The sequence below is a fragment of the Diospyros lotus genome, chromosome 1 (genome assembly GCF_014633365.1).
Source record: "Diospyros lotus cultivar Yz01 chromosome 1, ASM1463336v1, whole genome shotgun sequence".
Classification (NCBI taxonomy): domain Eukaryota; kingdom Viridiplantae; phylum Streptophyta; class Magnoliopsida; order Ericales; family Ebenaceae; genus Diospyros; species Diospyros lotus.
Genome location: NC_068338.1, coordinates 35,479,266 through 35,504,385, shown reverse-complemented (window position 1 = coordinate 35,504,385; position 25,120 = coordinate 35,479,266). Strand labels below are relative to the sequence as shown.

The 25,120-nt window shown below is 37.0% G+C and overlaps 5 protein-coding genes across 5 annotated transcripts; 2 read left to right on the top strand and 3 right to left on the bottom strand.

Moving 5' to 3' along the window:
* Positions 1 to 115: 115 nt before the first annotated feature.
* Positions 116 to 8,977, bottom strand: LOC127803455 (U1 small nuclear ribonucleoprotein A). The gene is made up of 5 exons (XM_052339691.1): positions 8,794 to 8,977; positions 8,508 to 8,680; positions 2,097 to 2,190; positions 1,159 to 1,247; positions 116 to 631 (listed from the first exon to the last, which is right to left on the bottom strand). Exons 1-5 carry the CDS (start codon positions 8,876 to 8,878, stop codon positions 338 to 340), a joined length of 735 nt encoding a protein of 244 aa, XP_052195651.1. The 5' UTR covers positions 8,879 to 8,977; the 3' UTR covers positions 116 to 337.
* A 2,582-nt stretch (positions 8,978 to 11,559) lies between these two features.
* Positions 11,560 to 12,376, top strand: LOC127803471 (protein SENESCENCE-ASSOCIATED GENE 21, mitochondrial-like). Its single transcript, XM_052339715.1, has 2 exons — positions 11,560 to 11,729; positions 11,863 to 12,376. The coding sequence occupies exons 1-2, from the start codon at positions 11,653 to 11,655 to the stop codon at positions 12,098 to 12,100; spliced, it is 315 nt and encodes a 104-aa protein (XP_052195675.1). The 5' UTR covers positions 11,560 to 11,652; the 3' UTR covers positions 12,101 to 12,376.
* A 2,874-nt stretch (positions 12,377 to 15,250) lies between these two features.
* Positions 15,251 to 16,147, top strand: LOC127803463 (protein SENESCENCE-ASSOCIATED GENE 21, mitochondrial-like). Its single transcript, XM_052339703.1, has 2 exons — positions 15,251 to 15,462; positions 15,593 to 16,147. Exons 1-2 carry the CDS (start codon positions 15,389 to 15,391, stop codon positions 15,846 to 15,848), a joined length of 330 nt encoding a protein of 109 aa, XP_052195663.1. The 5' UTR covers positions 15,251 to 15,388; the 3' UTR covers positions 15,849 to 16,147.
* A 5,437-nt stretch (positions 16,148 to 21,584) lies between these two features.
* Positions 21,585 to 22,904, bottom strand: LOC127798873 (uncharacterized). The gene has a single exon (XM_052332515.1). It carries the CDS (start codon positions 22,489 to 22,491, stop codon positions 21,883 to 21,885), a length of 609 nt encoding a protein of 202 aa, XP_052188475.1. The 5' UTR covers positions 22,492 to 22,904; the 3' UTR covers positions 21,585 to 21,882.
* A 405-nt stretch (positions 22,905 to 23,309) lies between these two features.
* On the bottom strand, positions 23,310 to 24,224 carry LOC127798854 (uncharacterized). The gene has a single exon (XM_052332494.1). It carries the CDS (start codon positions 23,918 to 23,920, stop codon positions 23,423 to 23,425), a length of 498 nt encoding a protein of 165 aa, XP_052188454.1. The 5' UTR covers positions 23,921 to 24,224; the 3' UTR covers positions 23,310 to 23,422.
* Positions 24,225 to 25,120: the final 896 nt, after the last annotated feature.

The following is a 25,120-nucleotide window of genomic DNA, read 5'->3' as shown; positions in this document are numbered from 1 at the left end:
TATATAATATATATATATATATATCACATTTACTTTTGTAAGCAGCCCGATCAAGCAAGAATAGGGAGTTGGGTTGAATCCCTAAAATGCATCCAACATAAAGGAAACAAAGTCGTAACAAATATGTGTGTTTAACAGAAGCTCAACTTCAAAAAAAGTATACAAGCCAATCGCGCTACAAATGATACACATACTAAGGTCCAAGAAAATATGGGAATAAAGAAAGAAAGAAAGAAAGAAAAGGTCGCTGGGGACTTGTAATATCAGTAGTTGCTATTTGCCATTAACTGCATCCTTCACCGAGAAAAACGAAAGGCTTAAGTGAAAGATGGCCTATCTATTTCTTTGCGTAGGTAATCAGCATCGGGTTCTCTGGAGATATCTTGAAACCTTGGAGTCCCTGCATTGCCATGGTGGATTGCATCTCGTTGTCATATTCTACGAAAGCAATACCAGGCTTTGCTTCCACCATCCTAACTTCCTTGAAGCCCTGGTACTGGCAAAAGAGCATTTGCAGCATCATTTGAGTGGTTTGATGAGGAAGATTCTGAACAAACAATATGTTGTTTGGTGGAGCAGGAGCTTCAGGAACTGCAGCTTTTGCACCGCCCGCATATGGTATTTGTGATAACTGCACCATTTTGAGGAAGCAAGAAATGGTGAGTTTTTCCACCCAATAATAATAAAAAAAAAGAGGCTCATATGTAAGTGGAGTAGCTGGTATAAATATTGAGAAAACACAGAACAAATATCAAATAGAACACAAAAAATTAAATATCAAATGAAATAATTACGTACGGAGACTTGAAATAACACATAAGCCAACAGGGTAACTTCAGAACTGTATCCAAGTCATTTTCCCTTTCTAGATATCTGTTTTACTTTCACTCACTCATAAATATCCTGCACCTATAACAACCTAGAATCCAACATCCAAGACCCAAAAGCAAAAACCTGCATAACTTGTTGAGCAAATGTACAGTAGAAAATGTTTAAGAACAGACAGCATCTGAGAAAACAGTAACAAGAATACTAATAAGAACAGTATCCATTTTAAACTCAAAATTATCCTCAGACAATGTATACATGCACATTTGACAAAATTATAATGTCAAAACGAACACTTAACAAATATTCTGAAGATGGAAGCAGTCTTACAGGAGGAGCGGCACCATAGGCACCAGTATAAGCAGGATTCACACCCATTCCAGCTTGACTAGCATCATGTTGCTCCTTCCGCCTCCTCCCTATTGTACATGAGGAATGGCACAATAAATATTAGAGAGAGGGGACAAACCATAAAGAAGAAATAAACCCACAAATCACAAACAAATATAAAATATACTCTATCACAGGCAACAATATCTTCTCATCAAATTCTTCCAAAACTCCGCTCTAGTTGAAGGGGAAAAAAAGCAACGAATTCTCCTTTTAATATAATAATTTTACTTTAAAACTTACTTCAGAAACAATTTGCTTATCTTTTTCTCCTACAATTAACTACACTTTGAAAGATAGTTACTAGCATCTAGTGCAGTTAAAACCAAGGAACCTACTAAGTTAAAGAAACTCATCAATGGCACTCTGCTCCTTTCCATTTTCACTTTCACGACAAGATTAAAGGAAGGGTAAAAGATATAGGAAATGAAATCTCCATCCAATGTTAAAAAAGAGAATCTGGTAACCGCTTAGCAATATGTCGCACTTTATAAATCTAAATGATGATCGTCATTGGCTCCTAAAATTTTCTTGTTTTTTCAATGACATTGTAAATATAATTCATTTAGACATCTAAAATTTGGTCAAATAAAAGGCCACTCCCAGTACATGAGGCTATTCAATTTGCGAGGATTTGGTGGGAGTCATTTTTGTATGCAACCTTCCCCTTGCTTTCTTAGAAAGAGGCTGTTTCTATGACTCAAAGCTGTGACCTTTCAAGTCACAAAGGAACCTGCCTGTTGGTACAAAGGTTTGCATGCCCTCTAAAAAATAAGAGAATTAGTAATCCTGGTTGACAAAGCAAGCCACAAGTTTAATTCAAATATTCAATCTTAAGAATTGCACCATTGATGTGACTACGAGGAAGAATAAGTTACCTTTGTCCTCATGCCTCTTCTTTCTTTCTCTTGGAACAAAAGTTCCATCAGCCTTTGCTATTATGTCTGATTTTGTCTTTGCATATTGTATCCGCTGTAAAATAGCATGTAGTCAGATGTCTAAATAATAAGAAAAGAAAATTCCACAAGAAGGAATCAGCAATACAAAAGGCAATCCGCAAAATAAAAACACAACTGGTAGATTCACATAACAACTATTTGTTCATTTTTAATTTGAGCCATTATATCAAACACACATTCAAAAGAAATATAAACTAGATAGAACCACAATTCTCTTCTAAGTGAACCCACAACAGAATGGTAAGATGACTAAGGGAATTTAAAAAGGTAAGAAATGTTATAGGAATAAATAGCATTGCAAAGCACAAATGTATTTTAAAATGGGAAGATGTGAAATAAATTAACAAGAAAAAAGCCAGACTTTTTCTTTAGCATTACCAATTTATTTCCTACACAAGAAATAATAAATTGTAAAACTCAATTACTTCGGAAAACAAAATAGTTAGTTCCTAGTACAAAAGGGACATCCTCGCCCAAACCCAAATATACTACACTGTAATCCATTTCTTTTACTTAATTTCAGACACCAACAACAATTTCATGTATCAGTAAGATTAACTAATTACAAGATAAGAACCCTTGATATCTCTAAAGATAAGAAGCCATGATATCAGTGAGCATAGCCTGATGGTCTTGTTTCCAATACAACTCTCCAAGTTAAAAACCCTAAATATTTATGAAGGGGTTGTTCTACAGGGCCAGACAGATTGACAGAGAAAGTTACCGAATGGGGGCAAAAGGACCAAAATGCCCTCACCAAGATGCAGTGATGGTCGGTGAGGCGAAGGCAGCGGTGAGGCGGCAGTTGCATCGGCGGCCATGGGAAGGGAGAGGAGAGAGCAGGGCAGTGGCCCACTTTGCAAATTTGCAAAGTGGGCGAGAGCATTTTGGTCTTTTTGCCCCCATTCGGTAAGCCCCTTGGATAAACCCTTTTGGCTCTCAAGAATTTTCCTTTATGAAGAAACAGCAGGATACCACAAATACAAAATGCAGAGAAAAAGAAATGCACACGATTTTTGAGTGATGCAGGACAGCAATGAAGAATTGCAGAAAGAAGAGTAGATAGAAGAAGGTTGAGAAAAAGTAAAAAGGAATGAGAAGAAGAACCTAAGAAAAAAAAGGGGAATTCAAGAAGGTGAATCAATATTGTTCAATAATCATATTTGGAATAAAAGAATACATTACATGCCTAATTCATAGGCAATGAAAAGACAAACCTATCAAAAGATAACTAATCAAAAAATGATTCTAATCTCTAAATCAGATATAACTCTATCTAATCCAAAATCAAATAGAAGTATACAACATATCCAGCTTTTATTCCACTGTGGGGTCAGCTACATGAATTCTAGACTTTTATGTGGATTACGCCCTAACAGATAGTTTGTCTAGAATTCATATTTGGATCCGACTAGGTTTTACGCCCGCTGTCGGCTACCTAACACAACCCTCCTTCTTTATCCGGGCTTGGGACCGGCCGTGGATAACATTTCCTGGCGGAGTAATGATGAAATGAAGTTTCAACATCATCTTCATATGGAGAAGTTTCATGAGATGGTGATATGAAGATATTTCATGAGATGGTGGTGAATGAAAATAATTGATATAGTTGTGTTCCATCACTTAGATCAAAACAAATTTCATGCACCACAAGAAAATACATGTGTCAGCGGGATTAACACACTACAAGATAAGAATCTTGATCTCTCTCCAAAATAAGAACCAATGATATCAGCGAGTATCGCATGACATCAGATGGTTTATTTCTAATATAATTCTCCTTATTAAGAACCCTTCACGTTTATAAAGAAACAGCAGCACACCCATAAATACAAAATGCAGAGAAATAAATGCACACAAGCTTCAAGAGAGATGGACAGCAATGAAGAATTGCAGAAAGAAGAGTAGAAAGAAGAAGCTTGAGAAAAAGAAGCAAGTAGAAGAACCTAAGAAAGAAAAGAGAAATCCAAGAAGGGGAAACTATATTACTCAATCATCAAATTCTGAATAAAAGAATACGTTGGGTGCCTTATTTAAAAGCAATGAAAAGCTAAACCTATCTAAAAGATAACAACTAATCAAAATATGATTCTAATCTCTAAATCAAATATAATTCTATCTAATCCATAAATCAAATATAATTATATCCTCCAAACAACTATAATAAATCAAAACAAATTTCATGCATCAACAAGAAAATTAATGTATAAGAACAATAAACTCACTACAGGAAAAGAATACTTGATATCTCTCCAAGATAAGAAGCCATGATGTCAAAGAGTATAGGCTGATGGGCTTATTTCCAATATAACTCTCCAAGTTAAGAACTCTTGATATTAATGAAAAGAAGCAGGATACCACAAATACAAACTGCAGAAAAATAAATGCACACATGATTTACAAGTAATGAAGGACAGCAAAGAGGAATTGTAGAAAGAATAGTAGAAAGAAGAAGCTTTAAAAAAACGAAGAAATGAGAAGAAAAACCCAAGAAAGCAAAGAGACATTCAAAAAAGGGAAACAAAATTATTCAATCATCAGATTTCGATTAAAAGAATACATTATGTGCCTTATTTATAGGCAATGAAAAGATAAACCCATCTAGGAGATAACAACTAATCAAAATATGATTCTAATCTCTAAATCAAATGTAACTCTATCTAACCACTAAATCATATATATAATTATATCATCTAAACAACTATGATAAATCAACACAAATTTCATGCGCCAACAAGAAAATTCATGTATCAGAAGGATTAACTCACTACAAGGGAGGAATACTTGATATCTCTCCAAGATAAGAAGCCATGATGTCAAAGAGTATAGGCTGATGGGCTTATTTCCAATATAACTCTCCAAGTTAAGAACTCTTGATATTAATGAAAAGAAGCAGGACACCACAAATACAAACAGCAGAAAAATAAATGCACACACGATATATAAGTGATGAAGGAAAGCAATGAAGAATTGTAGAAAGAAGAAGCTTGAGAAAGAGAAGAAGAAAAGAGAAGAAAACCCGAGAAAAAAATAGAGAAATTCAAAAAGGGGAATCAAAATTATTCAATCATCAAAATAATACATTATGTGCCTTATTTATAGGCAATGAAAAGATAAGGCTATCTAAAAGATAACAACTAATCAAAATATGATTCTTATCACTAAATCAAATATAACTCTATCTAATCCCTAAATCAAATATAATTTATATCATCTAAACAACTATGATAAATCAATTTGGAGAAACTTGATTTTATTTTTAAAATAATTAGTTTTGCTGGAAAACGGAAAAGAGAGAAATATTTGAAGAAACCTGATTTTATTTTTAAAATCAGATTACAAGATTGGGATAAGGTTGTTAAAGAGATAAGGTTTGGTTCCAAGATTAAAGGGATGAGGCAGTTTGCTAAAGATAATTCCAGTAAAATTCAGTTGATGTAGTTTATCTTTTAAGCCTAATTCAAATTTGTTCCTGATTTTTTGTGCATAAATACCCCATACTTGAAGCCAATAATGAACAAGTAAGCTTACCGAATTATTCAGCTTATTTCATTCTTGTTCATCAGTTTATAGAAACATATCAAAATAATCTTATCATAATCCCTATCCAACGGAGAAATTCTGGTATAGACTTATTCCACCTATGCATTGTAGAATAAGCCAATCAAAACCAACATAAATTTAAAATATTGATATTAAGTGAAACATGGGCAACACTTAATTGCCTACATCCATGGAGAGAGACCAATTCTTATAAGAAAACTTTAAGTTAATCCCAACCCAAACCCACAATTTATTCTATCAACTGAAATAATATTATCTCACATCTCACTTCTCTACAATCTGTAGAAAACAAGAAATACCATAAGCCCAAAAGGTGTTTCCCAAAACCCTTGAATATTTTTCACACACAAAATACCAAACACTCCAATACTTTTCTCTCTTGGGAGCCTCTCAAATATTATATTTATTGTCATCCCAGAATTTGCCACCACTCCAAGTCCAAACCACTTGGATGTGAAAAATTTTCACATCTAAAATACCCAACACTCCAATTTTTTTCATACTCTTGAGAGCCTAGATTATATTTACAGTCATCTAGACTTTGCCACCACCCCAAGTGACTTGGCTACCACTCTAAGTAAGTTGGCCACCACTCCAAATGACTTGGTCACCACTCAATTCAAGTCAACCTAACAAATCTCCACCTTGACTTGAATTGTCCAAATACTAGAATAGAATAACCCATTAGTCTCAATCCTCTGTTACACACACCTGAATTAGTTTATAGCCCTATTCTTAATTATTAACAGAACCAATTAACATGTGTGGCTGAAATCTTGTCCTGGCGCTACTTGACTTTAGAGAGAGACCCCAACGTCTCCATCCTATCACTGACAACATTTATCCCTTTACATTTGTCTGCAAGAGATACTTGCATTGTCATTCGTTGCCTTCATGGCAAACAACTCTACCTTGCAGGTACTTGTGACCTCTCACACGTGCATACCATTTTCAACCTGTACTTGAGGTTTTCATTGTACCACCTTCGAAACGGCATACCCCTTGATGCAATTTCCCTTTCATCATGACCATGTAACTTTGTATAACCCTTAGACTCCACTTTCAATTTTATACTTAAAAGCCCTGCGAATCTAACAAACTCAAAGAAATTAAATTCTTTCCATCCTTGGAATGTATGCCATGCCCTCCAAATTGTTATCCAATCTTAGTATTGTAATCATTCTCTCTTAGAGTTTCTTGAAATAATCCTTCTTGGAGCAAGATTAACACAACAAGAATCTAAATACCAATCATGGGAAGATGAATTATTACATAAAGTGCTTGAATAGACACCCCCCACCCCCCCCCCCCACCCCCCACCCAAAAAAAAATCATCCATCACGAGGCAACACTATTTGTTATCCTCTTCAACCTTTTGCTTGCTCTTGTCCAATCTACTTCGATGATCACCCCCTCTGATGCTCACCATTAGAAGCCAATGCTTCCCCATCCCTATCTTCAAACTTAGCTTTTCTTCGAGTTGAAGAGACACCAATGCAGCTTGTGCCTCATTGTATCCTTTCCAACAACTAACGAGTCAACAACTCTCATGGTAGTCAAGGAATTAGATAAAAAAACATTAGAGTGCCTTATCTTCTTCATCAATCATCTTTAGTTGATCTAAGTTTGAATTGAACTTATTCACCTGTTCCACCAGATTCCCACTTTCTTCCATCCTCAGCTTGTATAAATTTCAGATCCGAGGAGTTGGTCAAATTTTTAGCCAAGTAAAGTTTTTCCAACTTATCTCAAATTTTTGAGGCAGAATTTTCATAAACAACATTATCTACCATGTTATCTGCAATACAAAGACGTATCACACTTGTCCCTTTTCTCAAGCTCCCTCAAATCCTTGTCACTCTTTTTTTGATTTCTGCTCCTGTCCCATAATTGCTTTCAACAAACCTTGTTGGACAAGAAGATCCATCACCCTTCTTAGCCAAAGAGTGAAACTGTGAAACTACTTTTTCTACAAAAACTTCTCAACTGTGAAGCGTGCAGAACCGCTCAACATGCTTCTTGAATTTCAAGAAAACCTCAATCAGATACTAATTGCTGTGAAGAAACTGTAGCACACCACAAGTACAAAATCCAGAAAAATAAATATGCACTAGATTCACGCCATTTGGCACTTAATTTCCTACATCCACAAACAGATACCAATTCTTCACCATGTGAGAACAAAAAATACAATATAAGAAAATTGTATTTTTTGAGTTAACCCCAACACAAACCCACAATTTCTAATATACCCCTCTCACAAAAACTAAAAGAATATTTTATCACCCTTCTAAGATCCCTAGAGAATAAGAAATACCAGAAAGTCACGAGGTGTTTCCAGAAGCCCTTGAATATTTTCACACCCAAAATACCCAACACTCTAATTTTTTTCTCACTCTTGATATCCTCCAAAAGGAATATATTTATAGTCTTCTAAAACTTTGCCACTATTCCAAGCGACATGGCCACAACTCAATTGAAGTCAAACCAACGATATCGAAATAAGTGTTAATAGTTGAAATTATTCCTATTTTCTCAATTGAAGCGGTGTATCATGTCAAATATATGCAGAACTTCAATTCTAATGTCCAAATAAACACATACATCCTCGCTAAAATTTTGATTAAACACCTGCAAGGGAACTTTTCACTGTCGAAAAAAATACATTTTGGACACTACAAATTTATACCGTAATTGTTCTGGAAAGCTAAAGATAACCACTGGATTTAAAAATACAATAACATCAGAGTCCTGAACGGGCCATACCATGGGCTTGTCATAGAAGGGGAAGCCTTGCATCTGGCGAAGAGCACTGCTGGCGGAAGAAGCGTCCTCGAACACAACCCAAGCCTGACCTTTGTGTTTCAGCGTCTTGAATGCTAAAACCTCCAGTATCTTCCCGAATTGCGAAAACACAGCGTGCAGCGATTTCTTCAACTCTGTACAATTTTTCCTTATATTTTAACCCCTAATAAAGACAGAGAGAGGACTAGGGAAAACCCTAACTAGCGCAGAGAGAGAGAGAGAGAGAGAGAGAGGAGAGGAGGTGTACCGTCGAGCTTGATCTTCTCATTGATGTTGTTGATGTATATAGTCATGTTCGGAGGAATATCGCCGCCGGTCGTCATCTCCGCCATGGCTCTACTGAAAAAGCTAATAGTCCGACGAAGCAGATGTTCCCAGAAGTTGAGCCTAAGTGGCCAAACGGACGAGCCCCCCCTTTCCGTCTTGGGGAATGGGGGCAACGAGGTTGGCTAAATGGACCGACACAAGTGGCGGCCCATTTTCCTTTGTAGTGTGCCAATTTTTATTTAAATTTAGGCCCAAAATTTGGACTGGGCTTTTCTGAGGTCATTCAGATGGGTCATCATTGAACCCAATAGACATTTATTGACCAATTATAAAATTAAATTTTATATTCTGTGGCATGAAAGCTCGAGCAGTACAGTACTGACACGTGCACAGAATATGAGCATAATTATGCTAGATGGTGTGTAATTATACAAGAAATAATAATATAATTAAAAGTAAAATTATATGCAGTAAGGTGTGACAACTCTTATTGAGAATTTGATTATTTAACTCATGATAATAGAACTGATAAATAAATGCTACTATAGCATACCCATAAATTTGTAACAAAATGAAATAGTCTCTCTCTCTCTCTCTCTCTCTTTTAATATCAAATGGGAATTTACTAAACATTCATAATAATTCATAAACTACGCATAAAAAATAACTATACAAAAATTTACATATGAGCTAATCTAAAAACACTTAAGAGTTCTATTAACAGGAAAGGAGATTGCTGCGTTTGCTTTTCGTCCAACTGCAACCATTGGTGAGATCAGATGGGCCTGGAACTGGAACTGGAACCGGAACCCACCTTTATGAAGTGAAGAAATTCACGGTTGAGGTGGCAAAAGGCAGTCCCAGTGAAGAAGATAAGAAATGTTAGTAAATTTGGATGTCTCAAAGTTGGACTCTTTGAAACTTCTAGAAGTTGTTTTAAAGTTCATGCTCTCTCTTACTGTAAGCTATCTGACACAGTATATTTAATATTATTATTATTATAAATGGAATTGCGGCTTAAACAACATGGATCTAATTCCTAATGTCTCTGGAAATTTCACGCTTACTATTCACTTGACATACCAACAAAAAGAGAAAAAAGAAAAAGGAAAAATGGGATGGAGATTGATATCCCCACCCCCACCCCACCCTAGTGCTACAAATTGGCACCGCCTTCCAACGGAAAAAGCGTGGAACAAGTGGGCGGTGGTGTGCATATCACAGCCGATTTCTGTGGCCGTTGGCAATCTCAAAAGCAGGCCAAACCGATATTTACTCCTCACCACGAGCCGCCCACAGCAACGGTTGAGATTATTTCATATTGCAATACCATTTTGCCGAGTTACTTCTAACAATTGTGTATTAATATATTATTTTTTATTATATTTATTATTGTTGTGAAATATAATAATAAAATTTATAATTTGAAAATCGGCTTCAAAGTAGAAGACCCTTAGAGAGTGTGGGTGTTTTCTGCGAGGGCTATCTGATGATTTAAATAAATTCAGTCAAAAATTGAAAGATTTTATAGTAAGTTTTAATAGAATTTATTGATATACCTAGAAAAGATAAATCACCTTTTATTTATAAGAAAAATAGATAACATATGACAGAATTTTCATATATTTTAAAATTAAAATTATTAATATTTATTTCATCATTCAAGACGAAAACTCCATAGATTAGTTAGAATAATTCAATCGATCGAGATCACATTCAAATAGTTTCTAATAGACTTATTCGCCAGAATGAGAGTTAATTGATGGAGTTTTGGAGAGATTTAGATAAGAAGATTTTTTAATTTTTTGTGATTTTTTTTATCCCTTTAGATTTGTTTATTTTTGAAAGGATTTTTTTACAAATAAATCAAAGACCATGAATATTAATAAAAATATATAATATATTAATATAAGATATTATTAAAAATATTATAATTAAATATTTAAATAATATTTTATTCATAACTCTTCAATGATTTCATCGCTTTTTTTATTCGTTACTCTTCTCACTTGGGCTAAATTTTAGTTTAGGCGGTGTGTATGCCACAGAAGATGGATGGGATGGCATTGGAAAAGGACGAGGCCGAGGACGATTTCATCGAAGCGGCGGGTGGTCACGGTGTGCGGCTTGGTGCATGGAATCCAACTAAACCAACTTCAGGCTCACATTGCAGCTTTCAATCTGTCCAACGCAACGCAATACCCAACTTCAGGCCCCCCTCTATCTATCCATTCCAATTCCACCCCATTGGAAACTTGTGCCGCTTGTATTTATCCTTTTTATTTATTATTAAAACGGAATTTCTGGAAGGCAGGCCACCAGCTGTTGACTGAGCTTATCGCGCTCGCGTGACGTCGAAAATTCCAGAATCTAGAAAGAGGGGTCGCCGCATAGTACCTCCGGTGCCTTCTCGACACGTGTCCCTGTCCACGTCACCTCGACCGGATTTCCGGTCATTCACATGATTACAGCGAGGAAAAGTAACGCGTGCATGAATCAACCGTGAGCCGACCCACTTGGACAGGGGGCAATTTCGACATTTAGGGCTGGGCTCGTGTTTCCGTTCCGTGCACCCAATGGCCACATGTCATGGTTTGAGACGACCGTTGTGAAACACGTTTGACGCGGCCCTTCGTGGAAGTCCTGGTGGCAAAGTTGGTTTCTTTCTTCCATTTCTGACCTTTCAGCGTCCCAAATCACTCTCTGGCAGACTGGCTCCCTCTGTATAAAAAACCCCCTACTGGCCTCCCAACCGAACCCATCTTCCCAAGCTTTCCAGAACACAGAGAGAGGCTGGGATTCGGGCGCGATTTCTCATCTCTCTCTGTTTCAAACGAATATGGCTTGCTCAATCTCGTCCAAGGCTAAGCTTCTCTCTGCTTTTGTCGCTGATGGGCTCTCTCTCGCTGCAAGCAGGTGCTTACATGTTCATAATTTTTTATGTCCTATCTTTCGTAGGAAATTGGAATTTTTGTGAGCGAAAACGGGGTTTCCTGCAATAATATGGATTGTTTAATGATGAAATTTCTGGGTTCTTGTGTTATTACAGGCGCGGATACGCGGCAGCGGCGTCATCACGGGGTGTTGTAACGGGTTCCGTAAGAGGGGCCGCCGGCGCCGGACGTGGGGGCGTGATGGCGAAGAAAGGAGGAGAGGAGACAGCAAAGACTTCGTCCTGGGTTCCAGATCCGGTCACCGGCTACTATAGGCCGGAGAATCACGCAAACGAGATCGACGTGGCTGAGTTGCGCAACATGCTCTTGAAGAACAACATCAGACGCCACTGACGACGGAGTAGTCATTGGAAGATCAGAAACTATGAAAACAACCAGCGGCGGCGTGGTCGCCGGAATATGGTCAGTGAAGGTGTTGCTTGCTAGGAAAGTTGGGGTCTCGCTCACGGCGAATCCCAACAATTTCTTTCTACTAGTAGGCGCCTCTGCCATTTGGCAGGGGCGGTCGGTTCTTAATAGTGCTGTTAGTTTCCTAGTCTTACTGTTACGTTATCTCAATCAATGGCAGACTCTTTCACTTAAAACTACAAATTCATAGCATTATTATTATCGTACTGTCCCTACTTTTTACGTTCACGCACATGTTCTGTGTTCGTTTCAAAGTCTTTTATCAGTCGTATGTACGGTGGTTGGATCGTTCATTCACGATCACTTATCATGGTTTGGTTTCTCTGTTCCGGCCTGGATCTCGTCGCGGATCAGAATCTTTCAGCTTTTGTCGATTTACAATTAAAAAATCTTCTATGGGAGAGGGAATCGCAGTTCTGATTGAAAGAACGTTCAAATCAGGCATCTTTGGAACCGGAGAGCAGAGGTTCTTTTAAAATTCAACGGTTGAAAATTAGAAGATGAATTCAAAAATGGTTGTGATGTGAGTGATGAAAATTAGGCACCACCAGCACCAACGAGGTGGTGGTCCGGTGGCGGCCTAAAACGAGGACTAGCCTGCGAATGAATGTCTAGGTCGAGGTTTTGGTGGTGCACCTCCTCCTTTGCCCTCCGTGTAAATGGGTTAGGGTTACTCAATTAAATGAAAACATGTTAAATGAGATTTGATTAATTAAGAAATTTATTTACACTTTGCTCGTCTTACTGAGGGGTTTGTCACTAATAGGTGCACTTGACTTTAGTTTGAATCACGAAATGTTAAATCTCACGGCTGGCTAGCTAGCTTTATATGCATCTAAGTAAAATTTATATGCATGATTAGTAATTGATTTATATATATATATTATATTAAATATATTATTTTATTTTAATTTTGGTTATCATAATTATTAAATTTTAATTCTTTTGTATTTTTTTGCAAATTTTTATTAATAAAAATTAATGTGACATACATTAATATAAATTTTAAATTCTAAAATCAATCAATTTTAAAATTAACTCGAACTTCACAACTAAGTATTGTTGATTTTTCTTAATAAAATTTGATAAAAAATTTAAAATAACTAATTATAGTGATAAAAAAATTAATTGATTATAAAATATAAAATTTATATAAAAACTAACAACATAATTTTGAACCTCTTTCAACACCAAACTCTTGCTTTAATAAAGAGAAATGAATCTTTTGTTCGCACCAAAGTGTCAGATTTGGGATGTTAAAAGTGGTGAAATGTTTATTTAGTTTTATTTGATTTCAAAGTTGAAAAATAAATTAAGAGATTTAAAGACTTTGAATATCACTTTTATAATGAAGCCGGTGGTGGGGAAGTGGGTTTGGGTCTGTCTGGGTGTGGGGGGTGGGGTACGGCGCTAGTTATATATATATAGGCATAGGAGGGATTATAAAGTTAAGATTCCAAATTCTGGTTGTTGTCGATGAATCATTGAAAGGAAAGAAAGAAGACGTGGGTGATTAAGCAAGTCTCAATAACAAGGTCGGCCCAATAATTGAAGAGCTGCCCACCAACATAGCAAATAGCAAAATCCTTTTTATGTATAACACTTTTAACATATTCGTTGCTGTCTGGTTGCCTATAAAGTTGATTATTGATGGAATAAGGTCCAAGCAAGAGTACTTAAATCAAATTAAAGTAACTAACTGCAAAGCTGTTATAATGGGGCTTCTTGTATTTGTAAGATTCCTGTATGCGGCGGAGGCACCGAAAGCTGTCTTCATCTTAAGCCCGTGTTTAGCATCCACTTGCAACGGTACCTGAAATTAAAGACTAAACTATGCCGCTCCAGCTTGTTGATGCCACCACGACATGCAATTGGCTCGTCATCACAAACAATTCCGGTCATTAGAATACAATTCCAAGGCACTGAAGTTTTGGCACTGCCTTAAGCCTCAAAACCTTTATTTATTCAATTTTTTATTGGTTTTATGATGTATTCTAGTGTCAATTTATTATTAGTGTCGGGGAGTATTATTATTATTTTTAAATTATATCTTAATCGGTGGCACTTTAATCATTCCATTCTATACGAAATAACTTAATACTATACTTGCATTATATAAATACAATTTTAAAAGTGAGAAAAATTACGTGTCAAGTAACAATATTCAATATTATTTTAAAAATACTACATGAGTACTCAAATTTAAGTATTAATAATTATTATGATGATATACTTTGTATTGAATTGATGATTATTTATTATATTAATAAATAATTATGGATAAATATTTAATGATAAACTAAAATGTGAATATTGAATGTCGTGTATCATTTCCTTTCGTGTATTGTTTTGTGTGTGAGTGAGTTGGGAGGGTTGAAGACGTCACCTCAACCGCGCAAAATGGGACCAAAGCCGATAATTTCCATTTCTATCACACGGGACGCGGCGACGGATTCGCGCCGCCGGAAACGTCGAGCGTGTCTAGAAGGTTTACGTCGACCGAAAGGAAGGAGGAAAAGGAATCAAGCAATCAATTATATATTCTTTAATAAGCCTTCAACAAAACATCAGTTTTATTATGTATAAGAAATCATAGTTTTATTCGAAAATTTTACTGGTAATTAACCCAGAAAATTGCCTTAGCAAGAAGATTCTTTAAGAAGCCGACGAAACTGTGGCTAATAAGTGACAAAACAGAAAAATTTTAAGAGTCCAGAAATTAAAGAATTTTTTTTTTTAATATTAAACAAAATCTTAAGTTCAATTTGGGTCCAGTTATAAAACTCGATCCAAGTCAAGACCAAAACTTTTAGCCGGAATGAAAAACCTTATTGGACCAAACATCGTAAGCCATTATTGTGGCATCGTGGAGGAGTCGAGGAAGGAAGGGGGAGAAGGGCTCTTTGGCCAGGAGTGACAGGTGTCACATTATGAGAAAGGAGCCCCACACGTGAACGATTACAGGGACAGGTACAGGAAGAGGAAGCCTCCTTTGACCCGACCCCAGCTGAAACCCAACTGGCAAAGCCAAGGCCTCTCCCTATTTGTCTATATAATCCAGGGAGAGCCTCTTCTTCTGAGTCATTATCTCAACCCTAGGGAGAGAAGAGCCCCTTCTAGAAACAAACAGTTCACACCAAGGGCTTCTCGTTAGATCCACAGATAATTCATTATCTCAAGTTACTTCTCTCAGTTTCGATTTGCACAATTAAAATGGCTCGCAATTTCTCCAACGCTAAGCTTCTCTCTGCTTTCGTCCTCGACAGAACCCCCGTCTCTGCGGGCAGGTACAGATACTACTTACTCGTTGATCTTTCTATATATATATATGATGAATTGAATTCCTTTTAAGGCTTTTGAGCTCTTGTTGGCTTAATTACATGAGGATGCTGAGTATTTTGATTTGGTGATTTACAGTATTTACAGGCGTGGATATGCGTCGGCATCGGCATCGCAAGGGGTTATGTCGGCCGGATCAGTGAAAGGAGGAGGAGGAGAAGGAAGAGAAGGAAGAGGCGTGTTGGCGAAGAAAGGAGGGGAAGAGTCGGCGAAGGCTTCGTCATGGGTGCCAGATCCGGTGACCGGCGACTACCGACCGGAGAATCAAGCCGACCAAACTGACGTCGCCGAGTTGCGCGAGATGCACTTGAAGAACAACATTAGACGCCACTGAGCGAGCTACTACGGGTCCAATGTTACATTTTTGTGCCATCACGGCACGCCTTCGTGCAAGGTTCCGATGAGATGGTGCTATGGAAGTGAAGTTCAATCGTGGCCGTTCTCATATAATCGAACAACGGCAGATCGCGCTCTAAGAATGATTCCAATTGTTTGTGATAGTAGAAGTAGTCTATTAAGATATTGTCTGCTCTGTGGTACTACTGGGCAATGGGTGGCTGTGTGCCATTATCCATCCTCTCGTTATTTTTTCTTAATTACAATTAACAAATAAATAAATATATTTAAGATTTCCGTCCTTGTGCAGTCGATTAATAAATATATATATATATATATATACTTAATAAACACAGGAATTTGTGTTTAGACCTGTTATTAGAAGATTTAGAGCTTTAAATCACATGACAGAAAGAAATCTCTAGAAGGGAAGACTCTGTAGTAAGTCGTCTGGGAAAATAAATAAATATTATGCCGCCCGTGGAAAAGTTGGTTTGTCACGAGATTCATACGGTGGTGGGGTTCACACGTGTCTCTTCCTTCCTCCATTAGGTAGTGGGGGTAGAAATGTAATTCCGCGTCTAACGTGACAATCAAGTCCTAGGTGACGCCACTAGACCAATTGACTTTGAAATGTCCTCTCTGTCTGTCAATGAACGAACGAACGAACGAAAGACTGGCAGTCTAGCGACGTCGATGCATAAGTACCCTTTGGAATTTGAGGTATTCACCTCGAACTTACTGTCTTTTGTTGGTACGATTAACTCTAGATTTATAACCTCAAAAAAAAGAGTGATGAGTTAAAATTTGACCCCGTATATTGTGATGGAATTGGAATAATAGGTTTTATCTTTTTAGGTGATAATTATAATCTAAATTAAATTTTTTCTAATGAAAAAAAGACCGTTGTTATCGAATATCTTCCTCTTGATTTAGTAATAAATAAAATAATAATAACTTATCTCAATTGTATTTTATCTTAGTTAACTCAAGGTTGGTCTAATTATTTAGTTAAGGTTGGCAACGCCAAATAGCCAAGATTTTGTGAAAGGGAACAAGTAGGAGAATAAAAGAAAAGTTCGAAATATTAATTAAGTTTTTATATTTTAATTTTGGAGTTAAATTTGTTAAAATATAATTTAAAGAAGGTCAAATAATTCATTGTATCTTAAGATTTGAAATTAAATTAATTACTATATTTTAAAATGACACAAATTATAATTTGTTTGATATTTTTAAAAGATATCGTGGACTTACCTTGAGCCTACGGGCAGTGCAAGTCTGTCTACCCCCTCCGTACAAATGCCACGACCCGGTTGGTGACATGGCATGGAATAGCCTTGTAGGTTATATATAATTTGTTTGTTTGGCATCCATCTCCCTCCATCCAGATCTATTCTGGAAGAGCCACCCACAATACAAAGCGACCTAGTCTTCAGACAACAAAGGAAAAAACACCCACAAATTAGTGTACTAACTTTCCATTCTAATTATATAATTCCTGTGATGTTTTCAGACATCGTCATGTCACGCGCTCATGATTCATATTCATGGCTATTAACTAAAAGCTGGCTTGGTCTTGAGCACGCCTAACTTCTGATATAATCATCTTATTCTATTGCCTAATCCCTATAGCGAGTACTATACAGACAGATGCTTTACATTCACCGAAGCCGTACGTCTTTTTACAAGTACAAGTCAAAATTATTTTTAGCGTATAGTGATGACTGATGAAGGTGCAGAACTTGCACTGGGACTGGGACATGCAGCATTGACGAAACACGAAGCAATAGGAACGGTTTCTTTTAAACTCAACGTGCAATAAATTGTCAACTTCACACCACAACCACCCTCCAGAACGAACGATGCTTCCCAATAAACTTTGAAACCACCACACTAACACGCCCACCCACTTGGATTTTGACGTATTTGAAGGCCACATTCTGGAATTTTCAACCACTGTAACTTAATCTAAACGTGTTGTTTGCTCGTAAAATCTTTTATGACAAGATGATTAAAATGAAAGGTGCATTTGGAATTTGCTGCCATAGTAAAAAGAGCGTTAAAGCTAAAAAAATTAAAAAAAAAATTACAAGTCAATTATAAGATTAATTTGGCTATATGACATAAATGTTGGAAACACGTCAGCTACTATTGGACATGAAATTTATACATTCCATTTCTATATACCCAGTTTAAATGTATTGTACATTTCATTGTTATAAACAGTGATGTCATATTCAATGGATGTATAATTTATTAAAGTTGAGTGTACAAATAATATTTTTGATTTATATAACATGACCATCGTGGAGATGAGAAAGATGGACATATAATCGTATAAGAGAAGATAGAATTAAAAATAAAATCATTCTCAATAACGTCAAAATAATTGTTGTTAAAGATTAAATATACAGGAGGCAAGATTGAGACAATTAATACAATCTAACCATTTGAAAAGATGATTAATAGAGGCTCTATTGAGACAAATGGATACCGTGAAATAAATATTTAGCAAAAGAGATAGAAGAAACCAAGAAAAATTTAATGGGACTCTTTTTAAGTATATGATGTGAACAATAAGGATCTTATCGAAGATAGACTATAAATAAAATAACTCATGATATGTTATTTTTCTTAATACTTAATATGTTATTTTTTGTCACTAAATTCAGACTCCAACACAGCAGTTGGGTGCTTTTATTTGTGAGGCTTTTGAGGCTATATATGGCTCTGAATCTTTCCATCACTTAACTTGCATAAGAGAAAGGAACTAGCATAGAAAGGAACAAGCTTTAAGCTGGCAAAGAAAAAAAATTAGAACCAATTGGCGTCGATATCTAAGGATTTCGAGCGGAAGTGTGATGCAAAAACTTGATATCAACAGCATATGCTTCTGATATGCCTAAGGATTACATACACTCCCTTTTGGATTGTAGTTGACCTAATGATTAAGCTTCCTAAAAACAGTTGAAATATGAAGTTGATTGAACCACAGACATGATCATTACCTCCAATGAAATCAAGAGCCAGCCATTATAAAGGAAAGTACCATTCATTCTACAATAACATAAAAGAAATACAATGATGACATTTCAGTTGGCAATCTTGACGATTCATTGCCAAGGACCCTTGGGAATTCTACTAAAACATGCTTAGTTCTTCATCCTTAGTCGATAACTTCGGGATTCATAGCTAGCATCTAGTTTCGCTGAAGTTCATTCTCAAATGTAATAGAAAAGAAAAGCAACCAAAAAAAAAAAAAATCTAATAGAAAAGAAAATAATGATATTGGAACGTTAGCAAAGATAAATAAGAATGTGGTTCACAGTACCGGAGAATGTCGGTGTTTCCATTTCATATCTGCCCTCAACAAAGATAAGGGGGTATACAGAAATACCAATTAACTTATTTCTGTATCTGTACAGGCAGAATACAAAAGGATCCTCCAATAAATGTCTCTCAGGCCACGGCATGAAATCCAAGCCAAAAATCTCTCCTGAATTGTCCATTTATTTTCCCTTACGTTTTTGAGCAATCAAAAGTGTCATGGAAGAACTTTAAATTGTACCTCTCAGGCGTCAATATTTTGAACTGTAATAATTAGAGACTCTGGCCACTCTAGTCTATTTAAGTATGTTTTACATCAGAACAACATGCACTAGATATCATCTTGGTAGCCTAAGTTTTTGTTTGTCAGAACACTAGGCATAGGTTGAACTTTGGCTAGTTTGAAATACCAAACACTAAACGCCAAACACCTTTCCAATGGCTGAAATTGTACTTTACAGTTTCTCAAAAAGAAGCATGTTCCTCAACCAATTGTATTTCATATTAAAAGTCTTGTGCACTAGGTACAACCTTAGCACCTTCAAGTTTTTTTACTTGCCAAAGTGCTCTACAAAAGGTTGACTTTTGGCTAGTTTCAAATATTTGTCATTAAACCCAGGGGCATTCTCCTTTGCGGTAGGCATAAAGCATTGTAATGATACAACTCCATTAAGGTTTTTTTTTTTTTTTTTCTACTCCCTGAGTTTTGCTTCTGGTTCAAAATAAGTTTCTGAGTCACTTCATGCCTCTACCTAATCAGTCATGCAAATATCACTTCTTTGTTGATAATCTCCATCGGGGAAGACATGAGAGAAAGTTTTGGTCACTGTTAAGGAGTAAATTTAGTCCTTGTTCTATTCATTTTGTTTTATGATTTGCAGAACAGTAATGAGATTGCAGAAGGTTGAGAAGAGATTAAGAAGCAGCAGCAGCAGAAGTAAAGCCATGAGAGAGGAGAAGAGAGAAGCTAGGCGAAGAACACAGCAAAGGGGAAATCATATTATTCAATCAATCAAGCTGATTTTTCTCAGTACATAACGTGCCTTATTTATAGCCAATGAAAAGATATACGTATCAAAAATAGGTAATGAAAAGATAACAAAATTGATTATAGGCAATGAAAAGATAATAATCTAATTTAAAATATGATTAAAATCTCTAGATCAAGTATAACTCTATCTAATCCCTAAATCAAATATAATTCCCTCATCTACTATGATAAATCAAAACAAAACAAAATAAGTATATAAAAAAACACGATAAATAAATTCCTATTATTATCCCTATCATTTTGCCTTTGGTTTCATCCTAAGCACTAAAGTGGTCTAGAATGATGCCATTGAGGATTTGAAAATAGGGTAGCCCTGTGGAAGATGAAATACCTATCTATGTGGGTTGATTAACTCTATTCAATACACCCTTTGTAGTTTGACCACATTCACAGTACTCTTTCCACTATCGCTTTGAGTACCTGGTCTATCGTATGTCATTTAGGATACTTCTCCTATGATCCTTGAGAGGGCTACTGATAAATAAGCTTACAGATAGGCTTGCTCTCCACTCTATTTGGAGAGCTTCTGTGCATTTGAAAGAAATTTACCAGATTAAGAGACTGATGCTATGATAGACATGCTTGTCATTTTATATGACTGCTTAGTTACTAGAGACAGAAAGGATTCCTTGACGTCAGAAACCTTCCAAAAATTGGCTAATTATATGGCATCTAAGCTAAGTAAATTTTGACTTTTTAGCTTATGTCGTTAAGGTTAAGCTACTTCACAAAGATTCTCTTGCATTCACTGTGAACATAACTTCTAGAGAGACATTAAGGGGCCTTTGTGCCCAGGGGGCGGGTGTGATACTCCCAATCTCATGTAACGAGGGCAATTCTATTGATTAAGAAAATAAAATTTGTACATCTCAAAAGTGAAATACATCACTTAATTCTACAACAATGATCTGAACGGATAATAAGCAACAAGAGATTCACCTGGCATTGCATAACTCTGAAGAACCGCCTAAATACGAACTCAACAAAACTGATAGCGCCAACGCATCCTACTTGAACTATGGGGTTCCTAGCCAGGAGACATGGTGTGGAAAATTTACTCAAAACCAATTGCAAGACTCCCACAAAGAAAAAGAAAATGAAGATAAACAGATCGTTGCAGCTAGGAACTTTATCAAACTAAACTAAATGATTTTCTGAATTCATGGCTGAGTTCTTAAGTTATTCTAATCTCTCAAAAGATGGCAAATTTTCTTGTTGACAGTAACTAGTTTTATGAACTGGGTAACTTATTAGAACCCATAATATCCTAACAGTCTTCTACTGAACGCATCCAACAGTCAGTCAGTCACACATTTGCCTCATATCAAACAGGCAGAATCCCAAACTTGTAAGCTGTTTATCTAAAATACAGTAGCATCAATTAATTGTTCTTGGGACTGGACGGCATAAGCGTCATGAGAACTTAAGAACTAAATCAACAGAAATAAAAAAAATAAAAATTAAACATATATACACCAGATGTGAAAACTACGAGTACACATACGAAGATGCGTATATTGTCAATTTAGACAAACGAAACAGGCAATAACGAAGTAGATTAAAAAATTCCAGCTTATTTAACTCATAAATTAAAACAAAATCCCCCAATTGAATCCAAATACCGTATTTCGCAGAAGTAGTGAATTTAAACCTAAACCGAAGAGACGACAAGATTAGTCCCAATCTCTCTTACTTGCCCCTTGCCGTTGCTATTGCAATCCAATCCGCACCCACACTGTGGACAAATCGCGAAGTTATCAATCGTAAAAGCTGCCGAAGCAATGCCGACGGAGAAATTGAGCTCTTCCCCTCTGCGGGCGACCTCGACGATGTTCACCCACATGAAAAACACCTTCACGCTGATACCATTGAGGCTCGTGAGCCTGTCCTTGGCAATGAACCCGCTAATGGTGGACCTGTACTTGAGTTGGTAGGAGCCTTCCAGAGAGAAACTGCAGGAGCCGTTCAAATAAGCGTTGAATTTGCCGGTGCTTTTGTCGAGATCATAGCCGGTGACGCCCTTCGGCAGGAGCCCGACCGGGAAGTTGTAGGATTGGAGGACTTCATAGGCGGAGAGCGCTTCTCCGCTGTCCGCGGCGGCGATTGGCGGTAGATTTGCAAAGGAGAGGGCGCAGAGAAAAGCGAGAACAAGGGCACTAATCCGAGACATCGAGATCGAGATCAAGAAGCGTCGATCCGATCTATTCTCTAACGTTGATCCGATAAATTCCAACTTTCGAAGCTGCCTCTGATCTACCATTACTTTAATTAGAACAATCGACTACTTAATTTCCATGGTACTTATAAATTGCTCAATCCCTTCGACTTTGGGGATTCACCGTCTAAAACAACTTCATTAATTCGAATTACATGCAATGGCAGCGAGCAAGGTCAGGATCTCAAACATATCCAGCAAATACCGACACCGACAGGCAACAAAACATTTGATTTGATTATTAAACATGATTATATGTATGTCCAGCACGCATCATGGTTTCTTTAGAGTTCGCTAAGATATGCTTCGATCAGGCGACTTTTCGACGACTAAACTCTCAATTGTGAAAATACTGAACGGTGAATACCCCAATTCCAGTCGCTCGCTCGCTCGCTCTATCGGGAAATTGAAAATGGGATTTTCTGTGGGCCTAAGCTTTGGGCCAGGCCCAAACTTAGGCAATCCAACCCATATATGAAGATCACTGGAGTTGCAGCAAATTCAGACACCCATAAATTTTTGATGGCTAAGAGGAAGGCGGCAGGGCAGGCAAATTACCCCCACCAGTTTGTGATTTGATAAAAATTTAAGACTTTACTTGAAATTTTTATTTTTATTTTTCAACTCTTTTTTCTTTTCTTACCATTTTTTAATTCAAATCATATTTAAATTATTATCAAATTAGAGACAAAAAAATTGACAAATAATTAAATTTCAAAAGAAAAGAGAGAGAAAAAATATTGTGGTGTTGTTTTTGTTATATTAAATTTATAAAGTAGCGATAAAATAGAGTAAGGCTTCAGTAATTAATATTAATATTAATATTAATATTAGAAAAAAAAATTAATTAGTGCCGATGATGGTGAGAAAAATAAAGTGGTTTCAAATTTATTTATAGTGGAATCCGCTACAGAAAAGACAAAGAGACTACTGACTAGCTAGCAGTAGCAGCTACACACATAAGCAGCATTTCACCCTAGAAAAGCGAAGACGCGAGGCGTTTGAAAGTGAGGCCCACGCGCCCCCTCCCTCCGTTGACACAATCGAAGCCACAACCGCATTGAGGGCACTCCGCAAAGCTCTCGACCTCGAATACGGCGGAGGCGATCCCCACCGAGAACTCCAGTTCGTCGCCTTCCCGAGTCACCGACACGATGTTCACCCAGAAAAGGAGCACCTTCACGCTTATACCTTTCAAGCTCGTGATCTTGCCCTTGGATATCACCCCCGTGATGGTCGACCGGTACCTGAGCTGGTAACCGCTCACTTCGAAAGTGCAAGTCTTGTCCAAATACGCCTTGAATTTCCCCGTCGATCTGTCCAGCTCGTAGCCTTTCACGCCTGTCGGAAGTAGCCCAACCGGAAAATCGTACGCCTGTAGGACCTGGTACGCCGTCAGGGAATCCTCTCCGGCGGACGACGACGCGGCCAGAGTGAACAAGGCGATCAGAAACAAGATTCGATGATCCATCATCTGCGCTACTTGCTCCTTCCTTTGCTCTCTCTCTCTCCCTCTCTCCACTTTATCGTCCGTCTTCTGAGGACTAGATAGGGTTGGTGTTTTCCCAGTCCTGAAGTTGGAGAATCGAGATTTATAGGGAGGGGGGTTTGGTGCACAGTTTTTTTGGTGAAACGAGGTGGAGCCGGAGAGAGGATTGAGGAGTTTTATCGCGAGGGGGGTGATTACGGGACGTCGACGGAAGTTCTTCCCATTGGATGTTTGACAAATGGTATGGGAAGTAGCGTGGATGATAACCCGCGACGGAGCGTAGCAACACCCCAACTGAGTTTCTCGCATTTTCACGTGGGCGTCCTGCGCCTATTTTCTATTGGATTTTCTACACCACGCGGAGCATCACTGGGGGATTTTTTCACCAGATTCCGGAGATTCTCTCTTATTTTTGTGAGAATCTTTAATTTTTTTTGTTTAAAAAAATGTGTTTATCATACAAAGACAATTCTTTTATATGAATCAATAAACATTTCTTTTCAGTCAGGGCACTTCTATATTGCGTGACAGCGCGTGTGTTTAATTTACAAAAGAAAAAGCTTTGCCCAAAATGTGGTTTTTTCAGTTTTATAAAGTCACCCCGGGGGGGGGGGGGGGGGGGGGGGGGGGGGGGGTAGTTGTATCGTAGTCAATAAGTCATGAATAAAGTGCATGATTTGTCTTGTTGTTAATCAATATCAATAAAATATAGTCAGTTGGTCTTAATTCATATCCATCTCAGATTAAGGGTGACATTGGAACTCTCCTTTTTCTCCCTTTCCAGGCTGCTGCTGCTGGATTCACTAAATATATAGTTTTCTAAAACTAAATTTAACCCCCCCCCCCCCCCCCCCCCAAAAAAAAATAAAAATAAATAAATAAAGGAGCATGTTTGGTCTTTAATTAAAAAGCTTTTAAAGTATCGCTTGATAAAAAGCAGGAGGTCTCCAAGAAAAGTAGGTTAAGAGCAAAGACCTCCTGCTTTTACTTACTTTTAACATTAATAAGTACAATACAACACCTATTTACCAAATATAAAATAAGTAATAAATGATTAATTAATATTTTATTAATCTATTATAAATTTATAAAATAACTAAACATACAACAATATTAATTAAAAATTATTTTAAAAAGTGACACACCAAGGATCCTCTCTTCCACACCACCCCCGCCCCCCCCCCC